General features: G+C 33.8%; 2 protein-coding genes and 1 long non-coding RNA gene across 6 annotated transcripts in view; 2 read left to right on the top strand and 1 right to left on the bottom strand.

The window, feature by feature from the left end:
• LOC125669553 (transcriptional regulator Myc-A-like) overlaps positions 1-13,448 on the top strand; it is a 69,166-nt gene extending 55,718 nt beyond the window's left edge. Inside the window, exons 6-9 of one of the 3 annotated variants that reach the window (XM_056162590.1) lie at positions 6,400-7,974; positions 8,328-8,384; positions 11,203-11,682; positions 11,798-13,448. In XM_056162590.1, coding sequence (XP_056018565.1) covers positions 8,339-8,384; positions 11,203-11,682; positions 11,798-12,450 — 1,179 coding nt within the window. In that variant the 5' untranslated portion in view covers positions 6,400-7,974; positions 8,328-8,338 and the 3' untranslated portion in view covers positions 12,451-13,448. Of the gene's footprint in view, positions 1-6,399; positions 7,975-8,322; positions 8,385-10,379; positions 10,540-11,202; positions 11,683-11,797 lie in introns of those variants that run through there. The other 2 variants (XM_056162589.1, XM_048904141.2) reach the window with 2 other exon arrangements.
• On the bottom strand, positions 872-7,900 carry LOC130054114 (uncharacterized). The gene is made up of 3 exons (XR_008802391.1): positions 7,766-7,900; positions 5,803-5,975; positions 872-974 (listed from the first exon to the last, which is right to left on the bottom strand). It is a non-coding gene; the product is annotated as an uncharacterized LOC130054114 (long non-coding RNA).
• A 1,098-nt stretch (positions 13,449-14,546) lies between the features above and the next one.
• Positions 14,547-15,083, top strand: part of LOC125669549 (tRNA dimethylallyltransferase-like) — a 31,501-nt gene continuing 30,964 nt past the window's right edge. The window contains exon 1 of one of the 2 annotated variants that reach the window (XM_048904134.2): positions 14,547-14,710. In XM_048904134.2, coding sequence (XP_048760091.2) covers positions 14,573-14,710 — 138 coding nt within the window. In that variant the 5' untranslated portion in view covers positions 14,547-14,572. The remainder of the gene's footprint in view (positions 14,711-15,083) is intronic. The other variant, XM_048904135.2, reaches the window with a different exon arrangement.

The following is a 15,083-nucleotide window of genomic DNA, read 5'->3' as shown; positions in this document are numbered from 1 at the left end:
CAAGGGTCCTGGACATTTTTATGAGGCCACCCCCTGTCTTGCATTTCAACACAGTTCAGCAAGCAAAGGACACTGACAATTTCATTTGTCTGCATGAACATGTATGGAGTTGATATATTTGTTGTCAAAATGGTATATGAATATAGCATTTTACTGACCCCAAACAGTCAAGGTTTGATAGGAGCATTGACATAAAGTGGGTTCTGACATCTATTGTACACAAATGTACAGTGACTTCATGTTTGCATTTCATTCACAAACTTGAAACTTGAAATCCCACCAATGACAGTGTGTTAACTGAAGAATTACTCTTCACTGTATACTGTTTTTACTTATATCAAAAATTATTGATAATCAATAATTACATGTTGATGATCGTTTGGACCCTGATTTGGTAACAAATACTATTCTATTCTATAATCAGATTATAGAATAAGCTTCATGACATAGGAAGTCTTACAAAGATTTGGCTGTGATTTTGAATTTATTTTTGACTTGTTCGATTACACCATGTTTCCAATCAATCAAGAGCCCATTGTATTATAATCACACGGTCGGACCCTGAGCAATTCCCTCCTTAAAAAACACATCTCTGGACCTCTAGCTGGTGCTTGATTATATTAACAGGGTTTGTTGTTCATTTGGTTTACACAGGGTATGTATCCTGTCAGTATTCCAGAATTTGGCTTAATTGGAGCAGTGGTGTGTTGCATGTTCTGACATTCATACAATGGAGTGACCTGACTCTACACCCCTGTAGCTTTGGATTCTGGGCAGCAGCAGCTTGTAGTGTGGCATTGATCATTTCACCAGTGTACATGTACTACGGTCCCACTACTACGCTGCTATGTCTCCACTCCTTTTCCGTGTAGCAGACATTGCTCACAACCTTGTTTTGTAGCAGATGTCATGGAGTAATTCACACACAGCTGTTGCCTCAGTACCATGACCAGATGCAACATTTTTCTCCCACACTGTCAAATAGTTTGATTGGAAAAAAAAGTTTTGTTCATTAACATTTGAAAATTAAGGTTAAAAAATCACATTATATCATCAGTCTATATATTTCTCTAATGGATGTCTTTGATTTGTACAATCCAAATAAGTTCCTGTGCACTTAAATATAGCTCAGAAGGAATTAAAGTGTTGTACTTTCTATTTTTTAATATACTTAAGTGTGTTTTAGTTTATCATTCAATATTCAGAATACTTTATACTTTTAAAGAATTTTAAACAAACACAATGTTAGAGGTGTATGTTACCTATTTTCTGATTCAGAAGAGCTTTGACATCTTATGGGTCATCTATCCAATGATTAAAGTAGAAATATTGTGGACAGTGTTTTATACTAATGTTTTGATGGCAATAATCCACAGGACTAGTGAACTATTTTTAAATCACTGTCGATTCTTTCTCATAGGCACGTTATTGATATTCACACAAAATTTTACAATTGATAAATATTTTGTTAGTGATGTTAAACTGTTTCTTTATTAATATAAACAAGTTAAATTACGAAGTATGAATATTTTAAGAAAAGAGAAATGCCCATTGCTGATTATGGTATATCCAATGCTTGCATTGTTTAATACCCCCATAAAACAAAACACAAGACATTTATTCATTTAATAAATTACATGTAAAAGGCATATTTCCTTCAAAGGAAAGCACTTACGATTTTACGTTCGCAAAAATTGACACATGAATGTCAATTTTTTTTTATGTGAAACAAATCTCAATAGTGCCCTACGTGTTAGTCCTTCCTTAAATTTACCAATCGGAGGACTGCAGGCAGTCAAAGCTGCTAGGTGGTCTTGGGATAAGTCCTTTAGAAAATTTATAATTTCAGCATTTTCCATGAATTTCTTTTCCATGATGCCCCAGATACAATTCATAATAATTAAAACAAGACATGATTTATTCTTGAATTATGACCTCTTGATTCACCACCATGTTCACTCTACCGCCGTGTCGTTTTGTTGAGAGTTTTCCCCCTGCTGTATAGATATCCCATTATAAAAGCCAAATTCTTGTATGGCTTTTCACCTCGCTTTCAAAACAAATGTCCATATTAAGGCTGTTGAATATATCCATACATCTCCAAAAGGAGAAGTGGTCAATAAGTTGTCACCTTCGATCAACAGTGAAATGCTAAACAACAGTAGAAAGCTTAGTGGTCCAGGTGATTTTAAAGACTTAACAAAAGAGATAATTGTTTGATAAGGATTAAGTAGTGATGGGAATCTGTGAGAATTCCATAAATCAATGACTGGTTTTCTGTAACTAATAGCAAAGTTTGTGGCACTATCACTGTGGTGATTTCTCCGTATTAGTGAAATATTCTTGAATGGGACTAATCAAGATTTGAACAAAAGCTTTTAACAAAAACCCCAACCACCACCACAAAAAAACCCAACCCTCAGCTAGCTATAGGGATTATCCTTAAGTCAGTCATGGAAACTCTTTGTGTAGTTTCATATGGTATTTGTGATATCACACAGTAACCAATTTTTGTCATATAAGTGACCTTGACTTTTGACCCCTAAAACAAATGGGAATGTTTCTCAGTTCCGGAAGTCTTGCCTGCCATGTGAAGTTTCATTGTTAATATGTACATTGTTTCAAAAGCATCTAGAAACAAAGGCTTTACAGACACTTAGGGACTTCATTAAAGCTGATATGACATATGATATGGATTGTATATGTAGCTAAGGGTATTCTATATTCAAGAATAATAGTAGAAAGTCTGACCATCATAGCAAGCATGAAGCTTCAACTATCATTTAATTAAAGAACTTTGAAATTTAATTAGCACAAAGTTTGTGTGTGTCAAAATGGAGGAGTCCAATTTAAAAAAATAAAATCATTTCATAAGTCTTTGCATGACGTAGAGGATTTAAAGCAAATAAACAGAGAATCATTCTGAACAAACATGGATAATTTGGTAATAAGTTCTAATTATAGGAGGAGTTAAGCATGATATGCAATATAGGAGGAGTTAAGCATCACATACAATATAGGAAAAGTTTCATTTTTTGCATGCATGGGCTCAGCAGTCTGATAGGGATCACACAATGACCACTTTTAAGCTTGGTAGGATAGTAGCTGCATGAGGCCCCTGGTTCAAATTGATTCTAGATCTTGGTACTGCATAACCGAAATATTTATGAAATGTCTTTACAAATGGGACATTCATTTTTGTCAAATTGAAAAATATAAGGAAACACTTTAACATTTAATTAAATTGATAGTATTCTCACATACAAAAGATGAAAATATGCTACATGTAATTTTTTTTTTTTTATCTTTATATAGTAATTCAAAAAAAAAATAAAAATCACCCTATAAAGTTATTTGCTATCTTAATGATTTGTTTAATGCAATATTGTAAAAGTAATTTATAAGGTTTTATTTTCTCGTCAAACATTTTTTCTGGTTTATAAAAACAAGGCAGTTGTTATAGATGTAATAGTAAGGTGTTTTATGAATTTTGAATTGTCAAAACAATTAAGCCATATACTCTATGATGAGAATAGTACAGATGACTTTATATGAAAATTCAAAGGGTGTGTTATTACAGATACCTAAAAGTAATGTCTGATTGTTGTTTCTCACGTTATCACCAGTGTGATGAGATCGACTTGAGATTTTTCTGTCTCGCACTGCTGAGACGTCATTTGATTGTAACGTCATATATTTTCTTTGATTTACGTTACACGGTGAAGTAAAAATATTTTGCATTGTTTTCTCTAAATTTTAATGTATTATAGCTTTCTGGTGGACAACCTTGGGTTTTTTAGTTTACACTCTCATAGTAAACCATTTTTGGGTATGCTCTTTCTGCCTATCTAATTAGTTTTTGCATCAAAGTTCAAATGAGGATTTTGATAATTTAGAATTCTATTAAAGCTCCTAAATTTATGCACTAAACTGTAGATAAAATGTGAGAAAAATAATCCTTCATTATTTACTCGTTCGGGATAGGGAAATTCCACCTTTGGAACTAGATTCGCTGTCTAGGACTCGGCAAAGCCTCGTCCTAGACTGCGAATCTTGTCCCTTCGGTGGACTCGTACTAATGAAGGATTCTATTAATCTATAAAGGACCCACAAGTCAAGGTATAACCCTTTCCTATAGCATTTAATAGAAAGCTGTTTGTGGTAGTGATTATATACATTTTTTATAGGTCAGATCATGATTAGGTTTAAGTTATTCTACCAAGCCAGGGCTTCTTATATAATTATGTATTTGGATTGAAAGCAAGACTGGGTATTAATATTTGGCAGTGTATGGTCTGACATGTTATATCATCCATACAAAGCATGACAGCTCAGTTGGGGAAAATCACTGTTGATATTAAGATTGTTATGTAATATCATTGTAATATATTGCCTCTAAACTAAATGCATGTATGCATTCTTCAGGCCTGATTGACATGTTATACATTGATTGCCATGATTTATAAAAAATGCTCATTTATCAAGTAATGGACTTGTATAAACTAGCTCCTGATATTTGACTCTGATTCTCAATAGCTTGGTTTTGTGACTTCTAGGTGAAATTTAATCTGATTTTAAGGATAGATTGAATATTAAATTAACATTCCACACCCCATCTCCAAGTCAGGCCGTGATTTTGAATTACAGGTATCTGTGGTTCAGTGGGTCAGGTGAAAGTGATGGTTTCACATGTTATTAAGCATTCATCTTGGTAACCCAAATTGAGACGGGGGATTACGATAATCAATTCATTGGGATAAACTGGTGTTTGTCACTGTCCACATAAAAGGCCACGAAACTAAGAGGGGGGGGGGGGGGGGGGTGTCGGTTTCGCCTATAAAGTACAATGAGGTCAGCTTCGGTGTTTAGTCAGAAATTATACCTTCTCAATGCGATGATTATCTTTCACAGGAGTTTATAGATTCTCAAATCATTTGTAAGAAACTGACCATACTTCTTTGTGTATATATCTACAAAAAATAAATGGGGACATAAACTGAATATTTCTATTGAAAGTATTCAAAATGTCTCAGTGACCATCTTATATGATAACATCAGCTTTAACCAAATTGCAAAAATTTAACCAATTGCTTTCAAGAAAGCTCACAGCCTGGCTATAGAGTGCCTGTTGTTTCTTGTTGACTCAGAAGCACAGAATATTTAGGATATCTAAAGTTACAAGATTATATATATTGATATAGCACAATAGATATTAAAAAGAAATATTCATTTAGTGCTTAATGACATTTGATTTTATACCTCAGTATGTAGGATATTGTATTTTGTGAACAATATACCTGCACTTAAATTTAACCCTCTGCAATTTTGAGTGATTCTGATAAGGGGCCTTTGACTCTTGAAATAATTAAGATTGCTCTGGTAAATAAAACTGTTCCAGATGTTAAATTAATGCTACAAATGCTAATTATTCATACATTCCTTGTACTTTGAAAACCCTATCACATAATAAATGCAAATTTGCTTTTGTGAGTTAATAACCTTCTCAATGATTGCTGTAGCAGGAGATGGTCAAATTTACAGGTAGATTCCTATGCATCTTTTTTGTATTTTATGAGTCACCTATTTCTTTTATGATGCGTTGCCAGTGGAGTGAACATGGCCCTCCACAGTGGTGGTGGTATCAATCCATGATGTAGTGGGTGCTTTTGTGGATTCCAAACATGATTATACCTCACAACATGTGTACATTTCATCAGTCTTAAATTAGATTTCTCTTGTCATTTACATGTTAAATGCCCCCTGTTGTTGGATTGTAATGCCACAATGAATTATTTCTGTTACCTCTATCTGGTGGAATGTTTGCTCTGAATCTGGTGTACCCAACAAATGGTACAAAGGTGATGGGTTCTGTCTGATTTGAGCTCCACAACAAAGGGTCTTTCCCCTCTTGGCTGTGCTGACTCTTGGTCAACCAGTTGGTTTTAATTGGCAATCAGCTAATGACTCTACATTTCCTTTCATAAGATAAACAATCCATTATCATGTAGAACACTAGAGGGTCTTGGATATTCTTCTCAGAATGTTTTTCAAGCACAGTTCACACATGGTGAAGGAAATAGACATTGATTTAATACTTCCATTTTAATTAATTACCTGCTCATTTTTTTTATATGAATAGATATGTTATATAGCTGGATCTGCAGGCATAGAATATATCATATTATATGAATCTATTGGCCCTTTAAAGAAGGTTTGGTTAGGACTAAAAATAACATTAAATGCAACATGCTAAGATGGATTTTAGATGGAACAGCAATCCCCTCAACTTTCCCTTGATTATTGTCACATTATCTTCTGAGTAGAATGACTATTCTATTATTTTTGTAATGCTGGATATTGAAGTATATGCTTACTGAAGACTACACCTTCATGTTCCAGGTATTAAAAGAAAGAACAGATGAACACACAGAAAGGATCCAGCATCAGAGAGCAATTTCTACAGACCCCTGGGAATTTCATTATCAGTGTCTCTTGTTGGATTTATGAATGGAAATTGCAAGTTTTCCCCTGATATTGGGGTGCCACTATACACAGATAGGAAATCTGGTTTTCATTTGAGACTAAGAGTTGTGGGAATATACAAGGATTGCCAAACCCTCACACTGATTTGGAGCATTATTTTTTATATTTGAGCCAATGCACTAACATTCCTTAATTAACATAGTTTTTGACAAAAATTCCTTGAATTAAATGTGTTTTCTTAGGTATTTCTTTATTTCCTGTGCCCTTTGTAGTAAGGGCAAATTGGGGTAAGGATTAAATGCTGATAAAGAGAAGAGGAGTACCAACAGCCATCACTTGTCATTGTAATCCCCCAACTCTTTCATTATAAATCAAACCATTTATACTCTGTTAGACACCAAATACTATTAATTTCAATTTAATATTTATTGAAGCACTTTTTCACATTAAGATTATTTGATAGTTTAAGATGACTTGTTCCACTTTAAGATGATTCACTTCACCTCAGATTTGTTCGGGTAGTTTTGTTTGATTTATAATTGTGTTTTACTGTCATTTATTGCAAAAATGTGCATAGTGCCTCTAAAAAAGGAAATATTTTATATTAAAGATGAATGAAAGCTGTTGAAGAAAAAAAAATTGAAATTTAGGATTAAATCATAAACAAATGTAATCGCTCAATATTCAAGGCAAGTCTTTGATGTCCTTTTGGGGGTTATTTAATGGGACTTATATATGAATCAAGGTAGATACCGAATAATCTTGGTGACATTATGAAATATGTTGCACAGTTCATGGAAATGAAAGAACTACGGGTCACAGACCCTGGCTGAAATTTTGGGGGGAGTACTCGTCTGGGTGAATGACCCCCCCTAGATAGGAACCATTGATCAATGTTTTTGTCAAATGTAAACACTTTCAAAATTCATTTGACAGCACTTGAAGGTTGTTCTTTTGTATTGGCTAGTAGTGTAGATGGGAATGGATGAATTTTTTGTATGTTTTGATGTCCAGATTGTTGTTTACAAGAATTGTTATGTATGAATTTATCTTTTGAGGTTATTTTGATTTCTAACATTATCTATATCATTGAAATAAATTCAAATTATTCCTGAATTTGTTTTTTGTTTGTTCTCACTGTGAATATTTAGTACTTATTTCAGGATTTTTAGGTCTTGTTGGGCAAGATATTTAGGAAAGACTTTTGAGCACACGAGGAGAGCGAAAGACTTCAGGGTGCCTGGGGACATAGTAAGGAGGAAAAACCTGAACTGTTACAAACCTGTAGAAATGAAATGGCTAGGCTGATTCACCTCATAACAAAAGAATTGTCAACTTATATTGTCCATATCCCGAATACACATTCTAACAAAGGATTTTCCATGCATACACCTGTACGTCTTTACCAATGAAAAACCAGGGATATGTCAGATGCTTTACCTCCGAGACGCTTGGCATGATGCATCACATTTGGCTTTAACCTTTTTTGGGGTATATTTCACCTTTCATGTGGTGTTGCATTGATTTTTGTGATAAGTATAATGTAATTATGTATACTAACGACAGGTGAAGTTGTTCTTTAAAGAAAATTGTTTGGCATTGTGCCAGCGTTGTTGTTTTGTGGCACGCGTATTGCCCGTGTCTAGAGACTTCATAAATGTATTTTATACATATTCCTTTGTGTCATTTGATTCTTTTGTTATGATATGCGATATGACTGAATAACATTATCCGTGATTGCACAGGTTGTGTTTTTGTGTAAAGTCAATAATTGTATACAAATTCAAATGCAATACACTAAACATAGCCAGTTCATCATATAATAACAATGTTTTATAGAATAGGATACAAAGGAATGGACCAAGAAAAAATACGAAGAAAGGAGAGGGGTGATGACAAAAGTAAAGATAGAAAATAATTATGGAATGCTGTGAAAGTACCCCCTGCTCCCCCCACACAGAATGTATGGAGAAGGCCACTTGTCATTCCAAATTTAGATTGACTGCTTTGAATCGGCAACGGAATAGCTCTTGAATATACGCCTTTATCAACCTATCCACATCAAATCTTTGAATTGTATAAAGGGTGAAATGTTTAAGACAGAAGAACATATAATGTGCATACATGTACAGTATGGCTCCAATGTTATATAAACTTCGGCAACCATGTTGGATAAGGTATTGGCCATGTCTCTCCATCCTACTATTTTGTGTGCCATCAATCCAAAGTCAAGGTCACCCAAAAATGTTTTGTCCAGGTCATGACATTAGTACATGCTTTGTACAAAGGTTGCTTTGAAACAGATTGTGTAATAATGCTTTAAGGTATTCAATGTATAATGACCATATTTCATATCTAATAAATGGATGGTGGAATATTTGTAATCATGGTATCATTTTGAAGGGTTCATCAAATAAAAATGATTCACCATAGGAATTTTCAAAATTTTGTTTACTGCTTGATTTATTTCACCTAGAATTCAACATTGAAGTATATGGGAAAAGCATGTTTTATTACAATATTTTAAAAACAAATTATATTTTCATACTAATATCTTGGTAGAAAGTTACATACACTTTTTTTTTTAATGAAAATATGAAATAAAATTAATCATTGACCACACACATTAGATTTTTCTTACAATTTTACAAAGGGCAGCCAACTCTTCCAATAAGTCTTAAGTGCAAAAAGGTCAGCTTCTAATTATTTACCAGTCATGTGAATTTCATCTGCTTCACTTTCATCATTATTTAACAATAAACTTTTATGTTGATCTAAATCCTTCAAAACTGTTCATTATTCTTTCATTATACATGGAATACCTTAAATTATTTAGTGCAGTGCATTAAACCTTCCTCAAAACCTTGCATGTGTATAGAAATGATGTACAAACCATACAAATATGAATACAATGAAAATAAGATATGCAAACATGCTGAGCACTAAATGAAAATAAAATGTGTCGTTCTTAAACCAAGATCAAATTATGTTCTTAATCCTCGTTCAACTGGTCAAGGTTACCATTTAGAATCGTAACCTGTTTTCATAATGCAGGAATTGTATAAGTTTGATGGGATATTTACTCATGTAGGAAAATGTTATTGGTCTAATTTGACTATGTTAAACTAAGACATTTCATTAGTTTATGCTATCAATATATTGCAAAGTTTTAGTTCATTGTACCGGTCATTTTGGAGGTCTACTAGGCCTAATAATTTGAATGATACTGAGGGTTAATTATAAGTACAGTATGGGACTTTTTTCTTCTTCAAAGGTAATGTTTGGGCATAATCATGTTATTCGCTCCGCGATAAAGTGCAAGATTTATTTTTTCTTTAGTAAGAGTTATTTGCTATAAACTGCGGAGCGAATAACATGATTATGCCAATGTTTGTAACCTTTCCACACAGAAAAAGGTTCACTACCATTTTTTACAATATGAACAAATGTGCAGCTCGTGTAACGCCTTACAGATCGATACAGGGACTTCTCACATGGAAGGTCTACCAGTACTATGGTGTTAAAAGGAGTATATATAAAATAAAGGTTGAAAGTAAGGTTTTAAAAAATATAGTCGGCACATTATTTTGTTCTATGTTTCCCCTCGTACACACGCACCTTAGTGCTGTAAAGTTATTTACTCTGATGGTAGGAAATGAATTAAACTCCGCCCTCATTACTTTTCCCGCGTCTTCTGCCGAATAACATAAAGAACGCTAATTCTTCCTCCAGACGAATGTAGTCCCATTGTCTGATAGATGTGTTTTAAACCAAACAATTTTATACATCCAATAATAACTACTTCCCGCATATTTTATGCTTTTGATATAAAAAAATCAAAGTTTTAGAAATTAAATCATAGAAATTGTAATGCGTAAATGTGACCTTGATGTTAGAGTAACGATTAGCGTATGAATATACATTATGCATAACTGTGATGCGGCTCGGTTTATGAAGGAGTCAATTCTTGGGCATAAGATCACAGTTGCCAAGGGTTCAACCGTTATCATTGCTTACACATTTATTCGTTGTGTTGGAATTTTAACATGTTAATTGGTAAGTTTGATATGTCTTAAGTTTAGATATATATATATATTATTAGACGATTCAGACCCGATTTTCAGCACTTTTTCATTCAGTTCATGTGAAACAAGATGTTCCCTGTCAAATGTCAAATAGCGTGGGATTGTGTAACGCATTAAAACTACAGTATTTGAAGAAATGGTGTGTCAAGTTTTGTTTTGTCGTGATAAATAATGCTTTGCACATTTTATTATCACAAAAGGATATAATTTATGTATGTACTTAATGCTGTCAGTAACATAAAAGCTAATGATTATACCGGCATGGAATGTAGGTCACCATGTTGGCAACTCACGTGGGTTTGGCATGTATGAGATAGTGAGACATATTTTAAGCTAGTAACCGAATGGTAAGACATGACTTCGTGTCACACTTTCATAAAATGAACAGTTTTGATAGAGGTACTAAATTTCTATCGTTTTTTGATATCTTTCATTAAAAATAAGGATGAATTATGTTGGAAATTGTTAATGGGCGGGGCTTAGAATAACTTTCTCTGTGTTGCCGACAAATGGCTTCGCTACCCAAATTTATTCATCGCATCAGCCAATGGCAATAAGTTTAAATGCTGTACGTATCTTGAATGAAATAAGTTTCACGAAGTTCACGTGTTTATACTATTCTTTGCAATTGTAGGGAAGAAAAACGAAAACGGAAAAATGGACTACGAAACTTACCAACCTTGTTTCTATGAAAATGAAACGGAGACCTTGTCGCACTCGTTACCAAATGAGGATATGTGGAAAAAATTCGAATTGCTGCCAACACCACCGCTGTCACCCAGGCGGGATGATGAATATGACGTGAATTCACTGGATATGGAAGATTTCAATCTCATCTTCGACGAATTTTTTGAGAAAGAAAGTGAAAATCCTAAGATTATTACGTATTCAGAGACTCCGCCGAATTTGAATTCCAATCTGATTCAAGATTGTATGTGGTCTGGTGATTCTGGGAGATACCCCACTGGAGACAAGAATGCAGTATGTTCAGATGTCAACTCCTCTGATTGTGTAGATCCAGCAGCAGTCTTTCCATATCCTATGCATAGTTTGAACAGCATTCATAGTGAGACTAAGTTTCACAGCTTAGGAACAGAAACCCCATCTGACTCTGGTATGTACATTTCTGTGCCCAATACAACAATCAATAATAAATAGTTTTAATTAGATTTGAATTCATGACAGCCATTATTTCAGATTTTTTATTTAATTTTTTATTATTATTGTAGAGGAAGAAATTGATGTAGTGACTGTGGAGAAAAAGCAACTTCAGCAAGTTCCTGTTGTGCAAGCAAAGAAGACTGTTTTTACAGTACAGAGTGTAAAAACCGAGCGAGTGGAGGTTAATGATGACAAACTGGGTGCTGCCAAAACAACTGTCACAGTGAAAGTGAAAGTTGATTGTCCCACAGATGAACATCCATACAGTCTACCAGTGTCATCTCTGAAACGTGTTCGGTCTCTTCCAAATTCCCCATCAATGTCACCTTTACCATCTAAGAGGTGTAAACGAGAATTAACAGACAGAGATATGAAGAAAGTGTGTCATAAACTTCGAGCTAGTGGAAGTAGTAGTGCATCTTCAAGTCGAAATTCCTCAGACTCTGAAGATTACCCTGAAGGTAAAAGGACTCAACACAATGTGTTAGAACGCAAAAGGAGAAATGACCTCAAATTCAGTTTTTTTAGTCTCAGGGATAGTGTACCAGAACTGATAAAGCAGGAACGTGCACCAAAAGTTCAGATTCTCAAAAAAGCATCAGAGTATATCAGAAAATTAAGTTCTGATGAACGTAAACTTGAAAGTGAAAGAGAAATGTTGCAGGAAAAACATGAACAGCTCAGAAGGACTTTAGAAAAACTTCATGCAAGGGAATTTTAACGTGGCAGTAACTAGATGTGTTGCATGTATATGCTAGAACTTTAGGGCAAGTTTGTGTTCACTTCATATTAAAACCAAATTGTGTTCAAGAAGACATCATTCACGAGTTTTTACCTGGTTGGCATTTCATTCATCACTGCCACAAACTGATGCAAATCAATTTCTTGACTATTTTGTACATTAGTAGCCTTCTGTTTTCTAAAATTATACATATATACTTTGTTTATACTGCCTGTAGGATGTAGATTTACACAGGATTTCTTTGCAGATTTTGTTAATATGAATTTTTGTTGCTTCATATTGTTGCAATCTTGTCTTTGTACTATATTGGACAGGTATGCATAGGAGCTAGAAACCCAGCTCTTGGAGTTTGTTAAGATTTAAAAATTTTATTTGTGAAATACATTACCTTTTAATTATATGTTTCTCTATCTGCAAGAAGCAGTTTTGTGGTTTATTAGTCTTGTTTGGTTGATACTATTACCTTTATAACTGTATAGTTTGTTACATGATTTTGTTTGATATAGTTGTACAATGAAATGTTCTAGTTTGATTAATTCAGTGAAAACTGAATCATGACATTACAGAAGTTTCTTTTTCAAATTCATTGGAAAATAGACAAACCTGGTTGTATTTCTTGTCATATGTTTCATAGAAATACTGCCAATTGCTTCAGTTTAAGATGTGTGTGTTGTTTTGCAGTGCAATGCAGGTTATTCTGTGATGTTAGTTGATGCATACTATTACAATAATGAATTGCGTGTCAAAATTATGTACTATGGTCTAACATGCATTAATTTTTCATTTCTTGTCTGTAGAATCCATATATAATATTTTGCATAAGTTTTTCATATATGTTTCCTTGCAGTGATTTGAGTGCTGTAACCATTAAATATTGGCTTACATCTTTATTTGTATTAGGCTACATGCACATATCTTCCATCTTGCTTTGTACAAGTTTCACCTCATTCAACCTAATAAATTCAAAATACCTTTAATTCTGGTTTATATTGTGTTTTCATTTAATGTTATGATTTATTATACTGGATACAAGAATGACAATCAGTCTGATCTTCAAACAGGTGGTATATCATCTGAAATCCAATATTTTGGGTCAACATAGAACATTTGCAAATATTAATTTGAAGTTGTTAAGGATGCTTTGACAGGAAAATAAAGCTTTTGCAATTGATTTTTCGTCTTGAGATGCATCTTTGATGACATTGTCTTTGATAATAAAAGGTTTGGGATGTGCAACAGGAATTAATCTTTATTCTTTTTACTGCCATTAAAGGGCACCTGTTCCCCTCTGACAAATTTAAAATATATCCCCTTCTATAGGTAACTACTTCCCTTCATTTGTAGAAATCACATGTCAGAATTTTAAGAAAAATAATTATATTTTCTGAGTCATTCAAAAATAAGAATTGGTAATCAATATATACATATATTATGATCTGAGGATGACCCCCATCTAGAAACTTGTTGCCACCTTCTCAAAATTTTTCCTGGAATATGAAATGGGTATAGTAACCTCTAAATGCTGGATAAAACTTTGAACAATATATTGAAGTGATTTATCAATATAAATGAGGAAAAGTGCAGTTTTGAACTCTAAATCACTTGCCCTACCTGGTCTGCATGAACTGCTTATGCTAATATGGATATTGAGCAGTTGTAGTTTGTAGAGGCCTTTTGAAATGTTGAATTTTCTGACCTAATCGAATATGATGTGTGTTGAAAAAAAATCATTCTTAATTTAACTGCAACAGCCACACACACAATACAGATAATGTACATGTACAGTGTATCTTAACATTTCCTGTATTGAGAACAGGTATCATTTTAATGACCAAAGAAACGTACTGCACATAACTGTCTAAATTGAACCAAAAGAAAAAAGGAAGTGTCCAGATTATTTTGACTCACAGTAAAGAGTAAGGTGGATAAATGATTACAAAACTTTGGTAAGTACTGTCAGTCAATGTGACCATAGCTTAGGGGTGCGTTGTTGGGATGTCAGACTAACTGCATCAAGGTACGAATAATTTTGGTACGAGATGATAGGAAAGTATCCGGATTTACTCCAGAACCGAATCAAAAAATAATGTAAAACTTCAAAATGGCAGCCTCCTTGAGATCACCAATGCGTGTTCCAGTAATATTTGTTCTTGGAGCAACTGGTACTGGAAAGTCAAAATTAGCCATAGAAATAGGAAGGAAATTCAATGGAGAAATAATAAGTACAGACTCTATGCAGGTGATTTACAGGATCTCTTGACAATGTCCATCTGATAATATGTACGGACGTGTATATTTGCATCTAGGCCTAGCGACATTATCTTTATAGAGTTGCCGGCGAAATATTCCTTTAATTATATCACAATTTAAGCTAATATGTTTTACGGCGTGACCGTGTTTGAGGGGAAGCAAAAAAGTTTTGGCATTAGTATCTATATCCATTACAGGACAAAAATAACCCGAAGTTAGCACGAGGACAGAGCTGTATCAAAGCATCCCAATTTTGGACATTTGATCCACCTATATATTGAACGCGGGAAATATAACGCAATCGATGTAAACAGTACATTGTGACGTCATATTCAGCGTCGTTATTTAGCAAATTTACAAAC

Source organism: Ostrea edulis, chromosome 4, assembly GCF_947568905.1.
Source record: "Ostrea edulis chromosome 4, xbOstEdul1.1, whole genome shotgun sequence".
Taxonomy (NCBI): domain Eukaryota; kingdom Metazoa; phylum Mollusca; class Bivalvia; order Ostreida; family Ostreidae; genus Ostrea; species Ostrea edulis.
This window is presented reverse-complemented; position numbering and strand designations above follow the sequence as displayed.